The sequence below is a fragment of the Sphaerodactylus townsendi genome, linkage group LG07, assembly GCF_021028975.2.
Source record: "Sphaerodactylus townsendi isolate TG3544 linkage group LG07, MPM_Stown_v2.3, whole genome shotgun sequence".
Classification (NCBI taxonomy): Eukaryota; Metazoa; Chordata; class Lepidosauria; order Squamata; family Sphaerodactylidae; genus Sphaerodactylus; species Sphaerodactylus townsendi.
The window spans coordinates 122,982,538-123,005,051 of NC_059431.1; the positions used below are offsets into that span (position 1 = coordinate 122,982,538).

A 22,514-nucleotide genomic window follows, 5' to 3' on the forward strand; every position below is an offset into this window, starting at 1 on the left:
TTAGCTTCTGAGATCTGACGAGATTGGGCTACACCATGCTGCCTTCCCTCCTTATGTTTAGCCATTACCACAAAATAAGGAGGAACTGCATGACAAATAAAAGGTTCACAGTGCAAGTTTGGTATCTGTAAAATGCTAATTAAGTGTGAATTCTTTTTTCCCCCCTTTCCTTTTAAATGTGCACTTGCCTCACTTGTATCTATACATGTACATCTTTCAAAGAATTTTAATAAAGACTATATCGATAGACAGAGATAGATATAAAAGATCTGACAAGATACTAGAGTTCTTTGAGGGTGTAAACAGCCATGTGGATAAGGGGGAACCAGTGGACATTGTCTACTTGGATTTCCAAAAGGCTTTTGACAAAGTTCCTCACCAGAGACTATTGAGAAAACTCAGCAATCAAGGAATAAGAGGGGATCCTATGGATTGAAAACTGGTTGAGAAACAGGAAGCAAAGGGTGGGTGTAAATAAGAAGTTCTCACAATGGAGAGATGTAGGGAGTGGTGTCTACCAAGGATCCGTTTTGGGACTGGTGCTCTTTAACCTATTCATAAATGACGTGGAAGTAGGGGTGGGGAGTGTGGTGGCCAAGTTTGGGGATGATACCAAATTATGTAGGGTGGTGAGAACCGCAAAAGATTGTGAAGAGCTCCAAGCGGACCTTGATAAATTAGGTGAGTGTAAAGGATTCAATGGTGTTGATGTTCAGGACAGCCGCCTGGCCTTGACTGGATTCCATAACCCGGGCGATGGGCCAGCATCTGCGGCGGAGACTCTGGCGGAGACCTTATCTCTGCGAGAGAGATGAGAACTCCGTTCCCATGGGAATCCGGGAGGGGGGATGGGATGGACAGAGTTATAACCTGTGCTTCTGGCGGGAGACTTTATTCCTGCCACGTCGTGTACGTGAGCTTTCTAGGATGTCTGAATAAACGGTCTTTTACACCAAAAAGCCTTTTATTTCTGCTTCTATGGAATTCCTTACATTGTGGCAGGAATAAAGTCTCCCGCCAGAATCGTATTACAGCCAGGAGCTCAACTGCCCAAGGGTAGAATCTACCGCATGAGTCCCAATGAGGAGAAGGAACTTCGTGCCTTCTTAGACAAGAACCTTGCTCGTGGGTTCATACGACGAGCTACCAAACACACACATGCTGCTCCTGTATTATTTGTTAAAAAAAAGGACGGGTCTTTAAGGCTCTGCACGGATTGTGGCAGGAATCCTAGTTCATCTATCTTCCCAGTGCAGCGGACCTCTGGTGTCTCGGCATGGAGAGGTTGAATATTCCTGAATATGTGGAAGGTGCGGTAGCCCCCAAAGAGGGCTCCGAGCTTTCCCTTATGGATTTGGGGGAACCGGCGGGAGAACAGGTCTCGCTGGTAACTCTTTCCCGCCCACACCGTGATCAACACGTGGTCTTCCCTTACTCCTCGCTGGGGACGGAGGGACGCAGGAGACGATCATGTGGACTTGCATGAGTCGTTTGGGGCGCTGTCTATGGATCGAGCGCCTGTGGATCGGATATCTGCCCGTTTCCGTGTGGATTACAAACCTCAGATGCAACCTGTCACGGAGGAGACGGGCCTTTGACCACCTTTCTCATGCGCAACACAGGAGTCCATTGAACGCATTCCTGGACTCGTGATTTTGGTGATGTTCCCAAGAATCCACCGTGGCATAGCACTGGGGTCTCGCCCTAAGACCACCGCTGAAACCGGACTATATCGGGATTGGGAGGGGTATCCGCATACTCAGCTTCCGGATCGACCCTGCCCAGATCCCGGATCAGCAGTTGCACCTGAGGTTTCGCTCGGGTGGAGCCGGCTGTGGACACGGTAGGTGCTGCATTCTGATGAAGAGGAATCCGAAGAAAGCCTGCCTTCTCCTATCCGGATCTATTCGCCCTCCCGCCAAAAAGAGAGCTGGATGAGGAAGTGGGCCGATTTACCGCGCAGATGCCTCCAGGAAGCATGGGCCCGTGGAACGCCAGCTATGGAAGAGGAACGGAGCAGCTGCAGCAAGAGCGCGGGGAAACCTGCAAAAGCGACCGGGAACAGCAGCACAAAGAAATCCAACTCCGAATTCAACCGTACAAAGACGCCAGCTGCAACGGCAATATATGCAGAATCTATCAGTCCATGATAAGGTCCTGGAACACTCCAAACTGGATCTTAGAGCTGCCAACGCCTAAAGCTGCATAAGGCCATGCGTATCGCAAAGTGAACTAACTGCAGCTATTCAACGAGACGAATCTGGCCAAATCTGGAACGCAGAGAAAGCAGCTTTGCATGCGCATTCAGGATGCTCTCCTTTCCTTGACTCGCAAGGAAAGAGACTCTAGCCATTTCTTTGGAAAAGGAGCTGAAGAAGCAGCAGGACAAGATGCCCCAAGTTGGAGTCTACGCTGTCACTGGTAGGCTGTGCCAACGCCAGAGGGGCTTACGCTGCTGGGTCCTGCTACTGCTGTGATCTGCCACCCTCCAAAGACCTGCTCCCACCAGAACACCAGCCGGCGGCGGCGCTAAGTGCCCCCACCTCCACCGACATTCTCGCCCCTTCCCCGCGCCGGGCTGCCTTCAACTCATGCGAACTACCAGGCTGGCGCCAAGGGCCGTGGGAGAGAGGATATTACAGACCTCCAATACCTGCCTCGCTTCGAGCGTGGGACCGCTTCCAAACTCCCCCCCTACTTCATCCTACAACCTCGATGCCCACATGGAGGACTATGACGATTTGTACCGGGTCTGAACGCTAAAAAAATACGTGGACATCGGTTCCTTGCCTTTGGATGGAGCGGCAGCCGACTGGTTTGTGACTCTTTTGATTCCGTAAGGGAGAGGATACTGCGCGACGGTGCTCATGCATCTCCAAGCCTTAAGGGCTCGCTTTCCAAGATCCCGTGCTGTGAATGAAGCCATCCGGCGACCATCAAATCTATTCCAGCAAGCGGGCAAACCGCTTCCTTTGGCTTAATTTTGCCCAGAATTTTCACAGGCGGCGGCTGCTCGACTCTCCTGAGTGGCCTGAGCGCATGAAATGTGAATACTTCTCGGATGCCGCCGACGGCAAACCGCGTGAAACGGTGTTCCTTATCTCGATCCCCCGCGACTATTGCTGATTGATCAATTAGGGATCTCAAGTGGCGCCCTCGCTGGATTACGCTCGTGCCGGGGGTCACCCATCGCCCAAAACCCGCCAAGCTACTTTACCACCGCTGGCGACTCGCAAGCCAAGCCTCCAGCAGCCTTCTTACCTAAACCACCTCCGAGCGCCGCCGCCGCCTGGGATTGCGGGGTCTTTACTGGCGGAGGACCGATCATCTAGCTGCCAACCGCCCGAAAAAACAGAAGCCAACCGCCCGCCGCTGCAGCATCTCCATCTCGCCAAGCCACCACGCAAATCCGGTCCGCCTCTAACGGGTTTCCGCCGTTTCTGGCGCGTTACCGCGCTACCCAGAAGAGGGGAAGCAGCTCGTTTGCTCCTCTTCGTAGCCCCCATGGATATGGGTTCGACTCCAGATGCGGGTGAGTGAAGGCAGCGCCTCCCATTACGACATTCTGCTTTATCTGGCCAACCCCGCTAAGCACACTCGTATTATAGCCTCAGCCCTTGTAGACATTCTGGGTGCTCCCCATAGTTTAATGCGGCCCCAGGTGGCGGAGGAACTTGGACTAGACCGAAGTCCCCTGGCTAAGCTCCATACCGCTTCACCCAAATGGACGGCAGTCCTCTCGCTAAAGGACCGGCCCAGTTCAAAAAACGCAATCAAGTCCTCCTCAGCCATGCGCTGACCATTGGGAGAAAAATTAGTTTTATTCTCTGGCGCCGGTGGCCAAACACTCCATAGTCCTGGGCATGCCATGGTTGTTGGCTTTGCATGAACCAAAAAATTCATTTGGAAAGAACGGATCTTTAGGAATTCACTGACCCTCCCCTCTGTGGAGAACATACGAATTGGGGGGAAAACTTCACCTCCTAATGACATACCCCCCCCTGGCTTGGTCAGCGGTGCACGCCCAATTGCTCCTTTAATCTACCGGGCATCTCCAATCGGGCTTACCAAGATTTCCAGAAGGCCAGGGTATTTCAGGAGCAAGAATGCGATCAATTGCCACTCCCATAGAGACACTGGATCGCAAAATCGTGATACAGCCAGGGGCTCAACTGCCCAAGGGTAGAATCTAATGCATGAGTCCCAATGAGGAGAAGGAACTGCGTGCCTTCCTAGACAAGAACCTTGCTCGTGGGTTCATACGACGAAATACCAAACACACACACATGCTGCTCCTGCATTATTTTGTTAAAAAAAAGGACGGGTCTTTGGCGCTCCTGGGTAACGGATTACCGAGGACTCAACGCGGTTTCCCTGTCCACAGTCATACCCTTTGCCATTAATCAAGGACCTATTAGATGCATTGGGCAAGGGACTATTTTTACTAAGTTGGACTTAAGAGAAGCTTACTACAGGGTCAATGTGGGATTTCATGGGGAAGGTTGGCGAACATTTAACTGCATTTAACACAAAAAAATCTGGACACAGTATGAATACTCTCTAATAATGCCATCCGGGTTAAGGCGGGGCCCCCCGTAGCTTTTATGGCCCTTATCAACGAAGTTCTACATGATTTCCATTATACAAGGGAGTAGTGGTATACTTAGATGATGTTTCTTAATTTATTCACAAACCATGGAGGAGCATGAAGCCTTGGTTCGGGAAGTACAAACGCTTTGCTCAACAACTCCCTCTTTGCCAAACTTTCTAAATGTTGTTTCCACCAAACCTCCATCGACTCATTTGGGCTACCGGATCTCTTCCGAGGGGCTAAAAATGGATCCCATGAAGATTGAAGCAGTCCTCCAATGGCCTGCCTCTACTAATCGGAAAGAACTCCAATCTTTCCTAGGGTTTGCTAATTTCTATCGGTGGATTCTTTATACCCTAATTCGCTGGAACTGACTTCTCCCACTCACAGACCTCTTACGCACTAAGGGTAAAGACCCACAGGCTGCCAAGCCCGGGCCCCCCCCCCTTCCTGGTCTAAAGAATGTCAGACAGCTCTTTCAACATTTAAAATCAGCCATTTCTACCGAACCTATCCTCGAAAACACCCTGACCCAGATCTTCCTTTTGTGGTTCACGTGGATGCCTCGGACAAAGCTTTGGCGCATTCCCACAGAGAAATAAAGATGACAGGCTGGTTCCGCAGCTTATTTATCAAAGAAAGTCTCCGGTGCTGAACTCAACTGGACTGTAGGGGATAAAGAGACTGCGGCCATCAAAGTAGCACTCCCCACTTGGCGCCGCTGGCGGGAGGGGGCTCAACACCCCCTTCAGGTTTGGTTGGGTGACAAGAACTTGGGTCACTCTTTCCACCCCCCCCCAAGATGTCCGCAAAACAACTCCGCGGCCGATTTCTTTTCTCGTTTCTCTTTCACTGTCCATTTTTTTTCCCCGGAAAAACTAATAAACTGGTTGATGCGCTCTCATGCCGTCTCGGGGAGGGGGGTGGAGCTGCCTTACGGGATATCCCGCTACATTCCCTCCCACCAATTGGGGCTGGCTGTCACTCGACCTCATTTTGCCCACTCCTCCTTCTCCACCCACTTCCCAGCCTGGTCTCTCCTTTCCTACTGGTGAACTCGAGGAGGCGGGGCTCCGCTGGCCACCAGCTGAGGAAGGTGACTCCCCAAATTACTTCTGGAGAATGGCGTTTGGCTATGGGAGCATTGTTGGCACGTGCGTCCCCCCCTTCGTAAGCAGGTTCTCGAGGCCTGGGTCATGATGCTCCGCTCGGCTGGACATTTTGGCTTCTTTAAGACTCTTACTGGGTCTGCCATTAATTTTGGTGGGCGCATCGGCGCGCAAAGACATTGAGACATATATCAAAGGATGCTCTGTTTTGTGCGGAAGCCAAACCTGTTCCGGGAAAACCCCATGGTCTGTTGAAGCCTTCTCCTCGTGGCCTCCTCGCCTCTGGGAAGTCATCTCCATGGATTTTACACGGATTTGCCAGAAAGTCAAGGCAACACGGGTTCAGGGTGGTGGTGGACTTATTTTCTGCAAACAAGCCCATTTCATCCCATGTGCTTCCATCCCCTCCGCTCCTAAGTTAGCTGGCCTGTTCATTCAGCATATTTATCGCCTACACTACTTCAAGTTAAGGTGGTAGGTCTCCGACCGCGGGCCCCACCATTTCAAAGTTCTGGAAAGCTTTCCTGGGCTTGTTGGGGGTTAAGACCGGGCAATTGTCACTCTTACCACGCTCGCTAAAGTGACGGTGAGTCGGAGAGAAACTAACAGAAACCCTGGAGCAGTATTTACGCTTGTTACAACTAACTATCACCAAGACAATTGGTGCGAGTTAATTCCGCTTTGCAGAATACGCCTATAATAATGCGGTTCATAGCAGTACAAAAAAAACCCCCTTCAAATTCATTGTGTCTGGTCGCATCCTTCCCTCCGTTGCCGCAACTACCTCATGAAGCGTTGGATCCTCCGGAGTTCCAACAGTGGATTTCATCTCTGGCCGCAGGGGTGGGAAATGGTCCAGACCGCCTTTACAGCAGGCTAAAGACTCCCTAAAACTTCAAGCGGATAAGCACCGCTCGGATTTCCCTTTACGTAGGGGCGCCTTCGCGTATTTTATTCTACCAAAAATCTCAGAGACGCATATAAATTTTCAAAACCAAGCAAAAGATTCGCGGGGACCTTTTAAGATTACGAAAGTGATTAATGATGTCACTGCCCGATTGGATCCTGGCTTAATTCTCTAAGTAATATCCATCCTGTCTCTCCATTCCAGTTTGCTCAAGGAGGCTCCTGCTTCCGACATGCTTCGGTACCTAATTACCGGAGAGACTTCACGACTATAGCACCATGGCCACAAGCATTACTTAAATTGACTTCATCCTGGACTCTCGCTTTAATCGGCAAACGCTTGCAATATTTAGTCTATTGGGTGGGATATTCCTCTGGGTATAATCAATGGGTCTATTCCGGGAAATATTGATTTCAAGTTCTCATTTCTGCTTTCCACCGCGACCTTTCCAAGACAAACCTGGGGGGGAGAAGTTTTTCTTAAGGGAGGGGGAGTGTAAAGGATTCACTGGTGGTGATGTTCAGGACAGCCGCGTGGCCTTGACTGGATTCCATGACACGGGCGATGGGCGAGCATCTGCGGCGGGCACTCTTATGAGACCTTTATCTCAAGGGTAGAGATGAGAACTCCGTTCCCATGGGAATCCGGGAGGGGGGATGGGATGGACAGAGTTATAACCTGTGCTTCTGGCGGGAGACTTTATTCCTGCCACGTCGTGTACGTGAGCTTTCTAGGATGTCTGAATAAACGGTCTTTTACACCAAAAAGCCTTTTATTTCTGCTTCTATGGAATTCCTTACAGTGAGTGGGCTAAGAAATGGCAAATGCAGTTCAATGTAGCAAAATGCAAAGTGATGCACATAGGGGCAAAAAATCCAAACTTCACATACACGCTACAGGGGACAGTGCTATCAATCACAGACCAGGAAAGGGATTTGGGTGTCTTAGTTGATAGTTCCATCGGAATATCAACTCAATGCATGGCAGCTGTGAAAAAGGCAAACTCTATGCTGAGGATAATTAGGAAAGGAATTGATAATAAAACTGCAAAGATTGTGATGCCCTTACATAAAGCAGTGGTGCGACTTGGAGTACTGTGTTCAGTTCTGGTCTCCACATTTGAAAAAGGATATCGAAGAGATAGAAAAAGTGCAGAGAAGGGCAACGAGGATGATTTAGGGACTGGAGCACCTTCCCTATGAGGAGAGGCTGCAGCATTTGGGACTCTTTAGTTTGGAGAGGAGACGTCTGAGGGGGGATATGATTGAAGTCTATAAAATTATGCATGGGATAGAAAATGTTAACAGAGAAACTCTTTCTCACAATACTAGAACCAGGAGGCACATGTTGAAAATGCTGGGGGGAAGAATTAGGACTAATGAAAGGAAACATTTCTTCACGTAACACGTGATTGGTGTTTGGAATATGCTGCCACAGGAGGTGGTGATGGCCACTAACCTGGATAGCTTTAAAAGGGGCTTGGACAGATTGATGGAGGAGAAGTTGATCTATGGCTAACAATCTGGATTCTCCTGGATCTGAGACTGCAAATGCCTTAGCAGACCACGTGCTAGGGAGCAGCAGCAGCAGAAGGTCATTGCTTTCACCTCCTGCATGTGAGCTCCCAAAGGGATCTGGTTGGTCACTGTGCTGGACTTTGGTCTGATCCAGCAGGCTCTTTCTTCTGTTCTTAAGAGTTGGCAATGTCACACTGCCTTCCCTCCCCACGTTTGGACATGGCCACTAAGAAGCACATGACAGATCAAAGATTCATAATGCAAGTTCTAAAGACACAAACCTCATCTCGGTGCTTCTGACAAAAAACCAAGAACTGAGAGACTGCATCTCCCTTCCTGCTTCGTGGAACGCAAGGGACAGCTTTTTTCCTCCCAAGAGGTGACCCCGTCGTGCCTCTTTTGGCTTCTCTCTCTTCAGGGGTTTCATCAGGGCTGGCGTTCTTAACTGGTTTAACGTCTTCTTGAGATTCAATAGCTGCAGCCATTTTTGTTCTCCTTCTCTTGGTAGGGATATCAGATTCTTTCTTTGATTTCAAAGACTGGGAATTGTCTTCCTCTGTGTAAATTTTATCCATTTCCTCCAGTGACTTAACAGCAAGGCCTGCTTCCTTTGCCACCTGAGGATTAAGAACAGGTCTGCCCCTAACATAAAAGAAGGTATACTTGGCTTTCCGCTCTTCCAAAGTCAAAGATAATGCATCTTTTGCTTGCTTAATACCCAGTTCCCACTGAGGACGCAGTTTTCCTGACACAGGTTTTAACATCTGTGGGATAACACAAAACGAACCAGTTACACAAAACCAAGAATGAAAGAAAACTCTGGCCGTTATTACAAAAACTGCCAACACATTAATATTTTGAAATGGACTCATTATATGAAGAAATAAAACGTTTAACAAGAAAATCAAAGCATGAAATGACAGTTTGTTAAAGAACATTGTTGAAATGGTAATTAAGATGACATTTCCCTGGTGTCCAAAAGGGAAAAGTCAAAGAAGGGGCAGACTCCTGTAAACAATTAACATTGATTCTTGGAAATACTCAAGCCAGTAAATGTGGCGTAATTCTTCCCAATACTATTTACCTTTATTTTCTCTGCTTTGGTAAGAGAATGCTTTGCACTTTCTTGGCACAACTGCTCGTATTGCTCTTCTCCACTGAATGGCATGAGGCTTTTCTCAAACACCCAGGCTCGTTCTGGGGCGTCTCCAAAGAACTGTACGTGATACTGGCGAAAACTCTTCTTCTGCCCTGAAAAACATAGCAGACATACTTGCATAATAAAAATCACTTGTTAAACGATAATCCAAGTGCAAATACCTCTTGTTCAGCTTCCAGTCTAAAAAGTGAGCCTGAATTTCATCGTTAACATTAGCATTGATCTCTAACATGCAGGAGTGTGGCAGCAGCTTAATGACTAGCATTGTATTCCAGTGTAAGTTTCCGTGGACTAACACACTTCCATCAGAGGTCACAGAGTGAGTGCTAGCCTACAAAAAAATGTATGATGGAGTAAAACCCCATTAGAATCTAAGGAGTCATTATGTTCCTGATGTGGCAGACTAAACGGCTACCCCTTTCCTAGTGTCATTTACTTTTGTACAAGACTAGATTGTACAACATGAAACATAGACACAATTTCTGACTTACTTGCAAGAAGATAAAATGAGATGGAAATGCCTTCAATAAATTACACATGCCTTTAGGACAGAGTAGAAATTTTATCTCTTGTAGCTCTGAAGAAGAAAGGAGCTCCTCTATGCTGGTCTGTTAGTTATGAGGCTACACTGGTGTTAAAACTCACAGTTGAGCAAACACTTTGCTAAAGAAGAAAGGTTTAGTTAAAGGGCTCAAAGTACCCTCCCACTGCTGAACTGCAGCCATTTTGTGCCTGGCTCTGCCTCCTGTGGCACCCATTTTGTTGCTGCGCCCAAAACACTGTTTCAGGATTCAAATGCAACCAGAGGTTCAGAAAGGTTGGGGTCCCCTGCCATGGAAGCTTGCTGGGGGCCTTTGGTCACCCATGCTCTCTCAGTCTAACTTACCTCACAGGGTTGCTGCAAGGACAAAATGCAGCAGAGGAAAACAATTTTGCAAGCTGCTTTTCGGGGAGAAAACAGCAATAAAATGAAGTAAGCAGATTGAGAAAAAGCAGGGACAGGTCACATACTGTGGCTTCATGTAAAAACTCAAAATAAAAAAAGCTACCTGGAAACAATTTATTGTTTTTGAAATATGCTTCTTCTTTTTTAAATTATGAATCGGCTATCTGGCTCTAAGATAGAAATATTTTGAGGGTTTTTGTTACAACAGACAGAAGTAAAACAGGTTGTTTTCCTGTAACTAGTATTCATCAAGAGGTCACCTAAATGCAGTCACTCACAAAGGTGTTCTGCACCTAAACAAAAGACAGCTTTAGAATAACTGGAGAAAACTGTATTGAGACAGCCAATGTCTCACTGTGCTTCCTTCTGCTGAGAGCATCGGCCTTCGCACTGTGTAAACCTGGAAAGTGTACCTCTTGAGAAGTGAATGTTATCATGAATGCCTCAGGACCAAATATTATCTGGCTGATGTGGGTTTTCTGGGCTGTGTGGCCAGGGTCTGGTGGTTTTAGGAAGAATGTTTTGCCCACATCTGTGGCTGGCATCTTTAGAAGCATGACATGATAAGATGGGTTCCTCTCCATGGCACAGTGTATAGTGACCTGTGTGGTGGGTGTCTGTTTTGACACTTGCTCAGGTGGGAGGAGGTGAGGTGCATCTGCAAGGGTCTGGGCAGAGATCATTTGCAGTTTTGGTTTTGGTGTTTTTTAGTACTGGCAGCAATGTACTAAAAAATACCAACCCCCCCCCCCCCAAAAAAAAAAACAGGGGACTTTTCAAACATCATTCAGCAATCCACCAGACACTACAATTCCTCCTCCCTCCCCACCACACCGCCTCACCTCACTCCAGTTTCTAAAATGAGTCACACACATCCAAACCAAAAGGTCTCCTGGGCCAGTAGGGGATTACTACAATGATCTCTCCCTTCAGCAGCCTCACTCTGCGTGGCAGCTTGGGTAGAACCAGTAGCGGCAGGAATGCATATAGCAGAGACCAGGGCCAAGGGGCTGTGAATGCATCTTGGCCCTCCGTTGCTGGGTGCGAGAACTGTGTGAAAAACCGTGGCAGTTGGTAGTTACTGTGGAAGGCAAACAGGTTCACCCCAGGGACCTGAGAGTGTTGCAGATGAGCTGGAAGAATTCCCTGTTCAGCATCCACTCCCCTTCTGTATTGTCTGCCTTGCAGTTCAAGCTCGCTTGGAGGTGCTCAGTCTTGATGGAAGCAATATTCTTCTCTGCCCAAGAGAGGATGGCTTGTGCCTTTTTATGTAGGGCACTGGATCAGGAGCCTCCCTGCCAATTGATGTAGGACTTGGCCACGATGTTGTCCATCCTTATGAGGATGTGGGAGTCTTGAATCTGACTGATGAAAGCTACTAGTGCTAACCGGATAGCTTGCAGCTCGAGGCGGTTGATCGGGAGTTTGGCTCCTGAGCTGACCAGTAGCCTTGAGCTGGGGTTCCTAGGTTGCCCCTCAGCTGGAGAGGCTCGCATCTGTGAAGATTTGGCATGAGTGACTCACCTAGTAGGTCTTTCCCTGCATGAGGTTGTCGCACTTGGTCCACCAGATCAATGAGGTCGTGACTGGACTGGACACCACCAACTGGTGGTTGGCCTTGTGTGCGATGCACAGTTTAAACTGGCATAGAAATTGCTGAAGGGATCGTGCGGAAAACCTGCCCCACTGGATGGCCTCTGCATTGGTGACCAAGAGTCCCATCAGGCTTGCTAAAGTCTGGAGGGGAGATGTCTTGGCCTGGAGTACCTGGGGGATCATGGATCTCGTCTTGGACGCCTTCTTTTACATGACAAAAAAATTGCTCCTGGTTGAATCTATAACCACCCCCACGTCCTCTATTACCTGAGAGGGTTGGAGAGAGCTTTTGGCATAACTGACTAAGAAAATATAGACTGCGCACCAGGCGCAGTTTGGCCCAGCTATGCCTCTGCAGGCATCCACCTCCAAATGGGATTTGCAGCATTTTGAGTAATCCCAGTGTTGATATTTTGGAACAACTCATAGATGTTGATGAAACATGGTCACACCTCTATGATCCGGACACCAAACAACAGTTCTTGCAGTTGGGGGCTCTTGTGTTCTCCACAGCTAAAGAAATTGAAGACCCAAAGGCAAGCAGGACAGGTCACAGACATGGTTTTTTGGGACAGGGAAAGTATTTTGATGATTGGCTACCTTAAGAAGGGCCAAACAGAATATGATTCTCACTTGTTATGCTGATTAAAGGAAGCTGCAGAAGGGTGTTCTCTTTTTGCAGGATAATGCATCTGTTTATAAGGCCGGCAAGATGATAAATGTTTGGGGTTTGAGAGCATGGACCATTCACCCTACTTGCCAGATCTTGCTCCACTTACTATTTCCTGTTTCCAAACCTTGAAAAGAGTTTGAAACAGAGGAAATTTTCTAGAGATTTGGAGGTGACAGCATGAGTAGAGCAGTATTTCAATGGCCAGACTGTCAGGACCAGACTGTCATGATCAACAAGGAGTTAGCCACCATGAGTCATGGTAGCCTCCTGGTTTTCTAAGGTGACCGCTTGGCAGGGTGGGGGAATAAAGTATGTTTGTGTGGGTTGGTTGATTTCAGGTAGAAAGACATAAGGGCAAAACTGAGGTTATATAAACAAAAAAAAATGCAAAGCTTTAGTTGGTTGAAGCTGAGAGAAAAACGAAATGAGGACAAAGTTTCTGGAGCTGGGGTATCAAACATGCAGTCCAGAGGCTGAAACTGGACCCTTGAGAGGGCTTATCAGGCCCACTAACCAGTTCCTGATCTGATCTGGTGAGCCCACTAAAGGTTCACCAGTCCAGGTCACCACCCCATCCTGCTATGTGTTCACCAGTCCAGGCACCCACTCCCCCATTCCCTATCTGTCCTGGTGAGTCACCTCACCCTGTGCCTTTCTGGGATGGAAAGCCTGCTGCGGACTCACCATCTGAGGCACCTCCTCCCATCAATGATACTCTAGGCTGGTGAGACTAGTGGGGGCCCACCAGCTAAGGCAGCCACCCCTTCCCCTTGGCCTGGGCCAGTGATATTTATGTCACTGCCAGTCCTTGTAACAAATGAGTTTGATAACCCAGCTCTACAGTACTGCCATAGATCTGCTGACTAGCAATGTCATGGTGAGACTGTCTGTCTCGGATCTGGGAGACCCCATTGAAATCTCATGATCCCTCGAAAACACGCTAGGTGACCTTGGACCAGTTATACTCTCTTACTCTTAATTAGATGTACAGACCGCCCAATCCCCCAAAGGGCTCTGGGCGGTGTATTATAGCAACAATACAACAATAAAATACAAATATACAAAGTATAATACAGAATATAAAAATATATATAACATTAAAATCCCTGAAATCACAGTAGCACCATTATCTAAAACCCACGTTAATTGACTGATTGATGGCGTCCAATCCAAAGGCCGGGAGGGGAACAGCAATGCCAGAAATATCAAAAATACAGTACAAGGCAATGCCAGAGATGGTGTAAGAATATAATGTCACTGTGTGGATAAAATTGACCAAAGGGAACAATGTATACAGCTTTGGGTTCCCAATGGAGGGAAAAGGGGTATAAAGGAAGTAAATAAATACAACTGTTTAGAAGTCAGAAGAGAATTGACCAAAAAAACACTCCCTTCTCCCCTCAAGATAAGGGATAACACCATTCCTTTTAAGAAAATGATTTTGAATTCCAAGTTTTCAGCTACAGCACTTGACATTTCTGAAGCTGTCTTTGCACTGCTACAAAACTGAGATGGGAACTGCAAAGAGATTTTCACAATAATGCCCATGCAAGAAAATGAACAAAAATTCCCTGTTCACCCCTTACTAGACCATGAAAATGGTCCATTGGATACTCACCATAAAGGGCCCTTCTCCTGGTAGGCTAGGAGGCCATCTTGAGTGGGTGTTTCCTTATCCTTCTGTTAGGGAGGCAGGAACTACATTCTTCAACTTCCTGTCCTGGGCTCCAACTCCATTTTATCCCCAGTAATCAACTGACATCAGTAACTAGTAAAAACAACAACTATGGAACAGGAAGTAATGTATAACACACATAACCACCAGAATATGTGGGACAGAAAAGGACTAGAAGGCACTGTAGCCCTGGAGCATGAACTGCCCACTGATGACAACAAAGGGAGGGCCAAGATGGCCTCCTAGCCTACCAGAAGGGCCCTTCACAGTGAGTATCCAATGGACCATTCTCCTGGAGGCGGAGGCCATCTTCATTGGGACCTCCCAGAGCAGTGTCCTGAACTTGGGTAGGTCATCAACAGTCTCCCAGAAAGTACTCCAAGGCCCTTTTTCCAAATGTCATTTCTGTGGCAACCCAGGACCGCAGCCTATAGTGCCTGATGAAGGATGATGCGGAAGACTCGGTTGCCACTCTACATATTTCTTCCATTGAGACGTGCTTCCTAAGTGCAGCGTTTGTGGCCGCACTGCGCACGGAATGATACCTGTAGGTACTGGTAAGTTTGAGGGTTTATATGCTTCAATGATACAGGCCTTCAGGGTAGAACCAATGGCCACTCTGGACATCTGATGACCCATATTAGGCTGTGCTATGTTAATGAATGGGCTTTCCATTTGGTGTATGCTTTCTGTTCTGATAATGAAAGCCCTAAGAGCACATTTAGATTATGCCAGAGTCTTTCTCTGGGTGTGTTGGATGGGGCAGAAGTTTGGAATGATCATCTCCTGACAGAGATGGAAGTTTGAGGAGACCTTGGGTTAAAAAGTCATGTCTGTACGTAAAATGTCTCTGTCTTGGTGAAAACCACAAAAACTAGAATTGACTGACAGCGCTCTAAGTTCCAATACCCATCTTGCCAACGTCACCGCTACCAGAAACAGAACATTCATTTTGAATCAGCGAAGGTGAATTGATTGGACCGGTTCAAATGGAAAACGAGTTAACGCTGTTAGAACCTAATGCAGTTTCCAAGAAGGAAACCTATGAATTGGAGGCAGCTGTACTTGTCTGACGCCTTTAAGAAAACGGATGATGACCGGATGTTTGGAGGTCAGAAGTCCCTGGAACAGGGGCCACACGGTGGTCAGTGCGGCAATCTGTCGATGTAAGGTTGAACAGCATAGTCCAGTGTCGAGACCGTCTGTAAAAACTCCAAGATTGCCGGTAATGACAGAGATTGTGGATCCACTTCCTTTCATCTCTACACCGTTGGACAAATGCTTTCCAGGTCAAATTATAAATCGTATTTGTTGCTTGTTGCCGAGATGCTAGGAGTGTGGCAGTGACTCTGTCAGAATAGCACCGATCTGTTAACTTGTTCCATTCAATAGCCATGTGGTGAGATGTAGCCACTCCAGGTTTGGGTGAAGGATGGGACCCTGGAAGAGTAAGTCCAGAAGCCGTGGTAATGGAAGAGCATGTCCCCTCGGTAGTTCTTGGATCACTGGAACCATGGTCATCTGGGCCAATAGGGGGCCCCTAGAATGAGTTTGGCTCTTTCCAGAGCAACCCTCCTCAGTAAACGTGGAAGTACTGGGAACGGAGGGAAGGCATAGAGGAGTACCAGAGGCCATGCAGCTGTTAGGGCACCCACTGCAAGTGCCTTGGGATGGTAATACCTTGAGAAAAACGTCTGTAGTCGCGTGTTTTTGGCTGTTGCAAAGAGTCCCAAAGGTGTCGACTAGTAACTGGAAAGCCTGCTGATTCAGAGTCCATTCTGCTTTAAGGATCTTTTTTCTGCTCAGCCAATCCGCTCGAACATTCATCTTGCCCCGAATGTGGTCCGCCTGAGTTGACAGGTGACTCTCTGCCCATGACAGTATTCTGGTTGCTTCACGGTATAGTAATCCTGATCTGGAACCTCCCTGATTGTTGATATAGAACTTGGCCGAAATATTGTCGGTGCCTTTGAATAATTTTTGGTTTGAAGTGGCAGAGCGCGAGCAGGATTGTGTTTGTCTCCAAGATGTTGATTGGGAGCAGAGTCTGCTCCTTGGACCACAGGCCTTGGATGAACTGGTTGTCCAGGGTGGCTCCCCAACCTGACAAACTGGTGTCTGCGAATATCTGGATACTGTCCCGGAACAGATAGACCCTCCCTTGACTAGATTGTTGTAAGACAGTGATGGTGAACCTTTTCGAGATCGAGTGCCCAAATGGCAACCCCAAACCCACTTATATATCGCAAAGTGCCAACACGGCAATTTAACCTGAATACTGAGGTTTTAGTTTAGAAAAACCGGTTGGTTCTGAGGCGTGTTTTACTCAGGAGTAAGCTTGGTGGTAATCGGTGGCTTGGCTTTGAAGCAACTGAGCAACTCCTCCAATGGGTGAATCACGACCCTAGGAGGGTTCACTCAGAAGCAAGCCCGATTGCCAGCAACCGAGCTTACTCCCAGGTAAAGGATCGCGCTTTAGTTCTTTGCATGAAAATCAGTGGGGTTTAACAGCGCTTAACAGGGTTACCTACACTGCTTCCCCAAAACTAGGTCTTAGGTTTAATAATAATCGAGCCCAGGCCAGGTTTAATAATCGAGCCCAGGCCAGCCTAGATGGGGGGACACTCTATTTGTGCGTGCCCACATAGAGGGCTCTGAGTGCCACCTCTGGCACCCGTGCCATAGGTTCGCCACCACTGTTGTAAGACATCCACCACTGTAACCTGACCTTCGGGATGTCTGCACGGCTAACATACAATTCCTCCTTTCCATGATGTCGTGCTGGTAAGGACGTGGGAAGCATTGTAGATTGTTGGGGTGCAGACACACACACACACACACACGCACGCACGCACGCACACCCCACCCCCAATGAACCATGTCCATTTCCACAATCAATCGGCCCAGGAGGCTGGCGAGGCTCAGAAGGGAGGCGCGAATGGAAAGAATTACCACCACCACCTTCCACTGGATGTTCAGAATCTTTTCCCATGGGAGAAACAGGGCGTTCTTGGTGGTCAAAATAATTGTTCCCAGGTGCTCCTTCTCCTGCGAAGGGGTCAGGAATCTCTTGTCGTGGTTCACTAAGAACTCATGTTGTTGTAGGACCCTGAGGATGTTGTGCACCTCTAGACTGGCCTGCTGCTTGGACCAGGATCATATTAGGATATTGTCCAAGTAATGGTGGACATGGATGCCCTGTTGATGCAGAAGGGCGATGGGTGCCAGGAGGGCCTTTGAAAATACCTGTAGAGCTGTTGCCGGGCCAAATGGCAGAGCTCTGAATTGGAAGTGGTGACTTCCCTCCGTGAACTGGAGATAACGACGGTGGGAAGGATGTATGAGAATGTGTAGGCACGCCTCTATGAGGTCCAGGGAAGTCATGAAGTCCCCGGGCATAGGGCCTCTGTGATGGTGCAAAGAGATTCCATCCAGAAACAGCACAGGTTGATGTATTTTAAATTCAGGCTCACTCTACATTCCTTTTGGGGACAGTAAAGAAGCATGAACACACTCCAGATGATCTCTCCAATATGGGGACTGATTTGATGGCCTTGATCTCTATCAGATGCTGATGAAAGGCTGTGACTTCCCTTGACTGTTTTCTCGTTGAGAAGGGAGGCAAAGAACTGTGGTAGTGGATGGGAAGAAAACTCAATGTAGCCGGTGTAGACTACCTCCCTTGCCTACATTATTGCCCTCCCAGTGTTCCTGAAAATGGAAGAGGCGACCCCCACCCCACGGAACGAGAGGATAGTCATGACCTGGGGTTTCTGTCCATTCTGGCAAATTTGTCAAACTTGCCTTGGGTGCAAAAGCTGCCATGTCCACGAAAGGAACCCTGTGGTCCCCAAGGTGCACAGGGGCCTTCCCTCGGGGTTCTGGAAAGGGTACGGTGAGACCTAAAATTGGTTCTGGGAAAGGACGAGGGGCGTTCTGCTCGAATGAAGTGAGACATAGATTTCTTTTTGTCCCACAATTCCATAAGGACTTGTTCTAATTCCTTACCAAAAAGCATGTCACCTTGGAAGAAACAGCCTGCTACTACTACCTTTGAATGGGGGTCAGCCAGCCAGGCCCGGAACCAGTCATTACGTCTCGCTACCACTGCTGAGGCCATGGCACAGGCCGCTAACAGTAGGGCGTTGAAGGTGGAGTCAGCTAGGAAGGATACCCTGGTCAAAATACACTCAATACCTTTCCTGACTCCCTTTCCTCCAGGGGAACCATGTCTAAGATGCATGTAATCCACACTATAACTGCTCGTGCCACAGTGGCAGGGCAGATGGGACGAGGGTTTTCATGGCCCTGGCCAGCCATTTGTGTGTCCTCCTGAGAGCCACATCTGAATGCTAGTCAAGGGGGTCTTTTATGGATCCATCCCCATCCTTCAAAACCAAACCCCCAGACCTTTTTGCCGCCACAGGTGTGTCCACTAAGGGCACCTGCAACATCTTGTTAACATAATCAGGCACTACAAACAGCTTTCTGATGGTAGAATGGACACCCCTGCTCGTACCAGGCTGTAGCGACTTCCTCCTAATCGGTCTTTCTAAAAATTCTGGTATAGGAAAATACTGTGGGTGATCTTCCCTGCGGGGGAAGTAGTCTTTATTGCCCTTGGGGCATCCTTTGATGGGCTTGGATGATGTAGATGGAATCAGGAGTCCTCTGCCCCCTCCTCGTCATGTAGGTCTGCTACGGTAATGAGAAAGGAGATCCTCCAGTTTGAAAAACCGGGAAAATTGTTCTGTAAGATCAGAGGTAGGTTCCTCTGAATCATGAGAAATGTTCACCTTCTTCTCGTTCCTCCCCCTCACTATATTCCTCATCCCCTGGGAATTGGAGGGGATCCGGGTTGCTAGCTCTAAACCTGGTTCTCGGGTTTGGGTCAGGAAAAACAGAACGGTAACTAAGAGGAGCTTGGGGGTGGCCACTCTAGGTTCTAAGTGCTGGTGATAAGCCCTACACTCGACCCAAACTGCCTGTTTTAGAATCTTGCAAAGTCCATAGGGGACCAGCTCTCCAAGTTAAGTGGGTTACTCTCAAGTAAAGGAGACGCCGCTCCCAACTCCTCTTCCACCCCCCTGTTTCCCCTTCTGCTGTGCGATCTTGCTGGGGGGGAAGAGTGATGTCCAATGGTGGCTGTGGGAGTGCCTCCATATGTGCCGATATGGCAGCTGATGCCTCGCTCTGAGAGCATGAGAGCTTCTGAGGGGCTGGCAGGCAGGGCTTCTGTACGTACTGTATCTTCCTCGGCTTGCTCGGCACTTGACTCTCCACCCCCGGATGCATCGTCTGGACCGCCAGGCAAGAGCAGCATTTCTCCTCAGGGTAAGCTGGCCAGCTTCCCTGGGAAAAGGGGAGGCTTCAGCTGGTTGCTGCTCTTGTGGACTCGGCAGAAGATTTACCAAATGAAGACTTGTGAGGCAAAAAGGCGCCATCCACCATCTTGAAGGTGGTGGTTAAAAAGGTGGGAAGGATCATCCCCAGCAGTTGGCAGTCTCTGGAAAGATTACCTTGCACAAATCTCCCTGCGTTCTTGCCCTGAAGGCAGAACGGGATGGGGAGAGACAAAGTTGAAATTTACACTCACGCAGAAGACAAACTGACAAGGACAGAATTCTTGGCAGAGCCTAAACTAAAGCTGCTCTCCCTTGACAGGCAGGCAAATTACTGAGGATAAAATGGAGTCAGAGACCAGGACAGGAAGTTGAAGAATTTAGTTCCTGCCTCCCTAGCAGAAGGTTAAAGAAACACCCACTCAAGACGGCCTTCGCCTCCAAGAGAAGTTGAAGTAACTTTCTAAAATGACCTAGATTGCACTGGCATATTATTATTATTATTATTATTATTATTATTATTATTATTATTATTATTATTATTATTATTATTATTATTATTATTATTATTATTATTATTATTATTATTGGATTTAATATACCGCCCTATCCCAGCAGGGCTTAGAAGTCAACAAGATTTTCAGGGTACAAGCTTTTGAGTCAAAGCTCCCGTCATCTGATAAAATTGTCCTGCTATCCTTAAGGTGCTACTGGACTTGAAACTAGATGTTCTACTGGAGACCAATCTGGCTACCCTCGGAAACTGAACTCCACGTAGTGAAGTCAGTAAAACAAAAGCAAGAAATCTGGCAAAATGTCAGTAAAACCGTACGTTCTTTAAGTCACTACTGCATGCTAAGAGACCAACAGTGACCACACTTGTATACAATTAATTGACATGAGATGGGGCTCAATAACGATAAACTCAAATTACAACAATATATGGGTAAATGCTGCTTGCCATACAGTTGAGATTCAGCTCCTTTTATATGCTTGAATTTTAAAATCTGCATAACATTTTTGTTCACATCAACTGAGAGAAACCAGTTGAACGACAGGCAGCAGGTTGCTGAGGTTTTTTGTCTTGCCATTATCTGGACCCAGAATGGCAACTGCCATCAATTTTAAACTACCAAAACAGAACAAAACAGGCGTACCGTTTATTTTCGTGAAGTTATGAAGGAGAGGATCTGTTGTCACCATACATGGCCACCATGGATAGCCAGTCACTTTGGACCACACCAAAGCTCCCACACCATACTTCAACACCTGAGTCCTGCTGTCTTTGCCAGCAGCAGCGATCAAATCTTCCTCAGATGGAATCTTTTTGAAAAAAGAAAACAAGACAGATCTTAATGAATTGTGGTAGTCGAATAACAGTTTTGCTGGGATTAGAGTGCACATGAAAAAATATTTTACACAATTTAACTGGAGAATAGTTATCTGTTTAGTTCATTTCTAATCAAGCTGTTCACAGAACAGGCCCTCTGCAAGGGGACCAAAATCAGGCATCAGAGTACCTTTGATATTTTTAAGTAAATGAAGTGGGGTGTTCCAGAAAAATTAGGATCAGAATTTTTTTTGGAAAGCTTTCTAGAAAACTATTTTGATACCGAAATACAACGTGATCTGATTCAGCATACTTATTTTTGCTTACATTTATTATTTATTAAATATTGTATCCCAACAGAAACAAGTACCTGAACCAAAATAAAATGTTTAAATGTTATAGAATGAAGCCCTTATGTGGGATTATTTTATTGCCATAATGTACAAATGTAAGTATGTACCTCCATAATGTTTAAATGTAAGAAAAAATGAAGGCAATACAAACTGTTGACACGCCAACTCTAGAATACCCAAACACTGGGTAGACTGTTGATGTATTTCAATAGATGAGTCCAGTCTCATCAACAGGCATCATGGGGCACCTCAGCATCACTCTCTCCAACATCACTTGAATTCCTTGTTTGTTCTTTATCAGATTAGCTATTACAGTATCCCTTCTACCTTGTGGGAAGAGGCATACAAATTAGAACTGGAGCCTTGCTTTTAATTTGACCTGCACAACTCAATCAAGCAAATTCATACCTTAAAACAAAACTGTACTGTGGAGTATTATTTATACCTTCAGACCCTTAACCCTATTTAAAAATCAATGACATGTATGCTCTCATACAAATCTTGGAATAATCGCCTGAAAAACATTAATTCCTACTGCCACAATTACTGTACAATGTACCTGCAGGGGGCATTTATTCACTGTTTTTAATTTTAGGGCACAATACATCTTTAGAAATTGGAAGTTTTCTATCAAGAAGGAGGAGGAAGTTTGGATTTAACACCTCCTCCCTTTCTCTCCTGTAAGGAGACTCAAAGGGGCTGACAAACTCCTTTTCCCCTTCCTCTTTCCACAGCAGGCACCTGGTGAGGTGGGTGGGGCTGAGAGAGTTCCAAAAAGCTGTGACAAGCCCAAGGTCACTCAGTCGGAATGTAAGGAGTGGGGAAACAAATCCAGTTTGCCAGATAACACTCCACCGCTCACGTGGAGGAGTGGCAATCAAACCCGGTTCTCCAGATAAGAAGCAATCTGCTCTGAACCACTACATGTCAGGAGGCCTGTTATTATGGGGATTTTGTTATTGCTGCTTTCTGTATGCTGGGGGTGGAGGAATGGGTTAATTGCATTTCTAACTGACTTTCAACTGTCCGCTGAATGATGTTATACTGTACCAGGAGCTGCTCAAGGTCAGTGCCTGGCCATCTCTACTGTTATCTCTATCACAGTTCCTTTTGGGCGCGCTTTCCCAGGATGGGGGGTGCAAGCTACTTTAATTACTGGGTTTTGCGTGGGCAAACTTCAGTTCTGGCATGACCAGAGAAGATCCTCAATACTCAATAAACTATTGTTCTTATACATGAGTTTGTTTCAGTTTTTGGGATTCTGACACTACGCTACGCTGGCTCTCATTTCTCACATCTCTAGTACGTTCTACTAC

The 22,514-nt window shown here is 47.2% G+C and overlaps 1 protein-coding gene across 2 annotated transcripts in view; it reads right to left on the reverse strand.

Annotated features, from left to right (window-relative positions):
* The window catches only part of NSD2 (nuclear receptor binding SET domain protein 2), a 115,334-nt gene extending 94,495 nt beyond the window's left edge, over window positions 1–20,839 (reverse strand). For both annotated transcript variants that reach the window (XM_048502668.1, XM_048502667.1), the window contains exons 1-3: window positions 20,673–20,839; window positions 9,209–9,375; window positions 8,406–8,888 (exon numbers count right to left, since the gene is read on the reverse strand). In XM_048502668.1, coding sequence (XP_048358625.1) covers window positions 8,406–8,888; window positions 9,209–9,375; window positions 20,673–20,718 — 696 coding nt within the window. In that variant the 5' untranslated portion in view covers window positions 20,719–20,839. The remainder of the gene's footprint in view (window positions 1–8,405; window positions 8,889–9,208; window positions 9,376–20,672) is intronic.
* Between the last annotated feature and the right edge of the window lie 1,675 nt (window positions 20,840–22,514).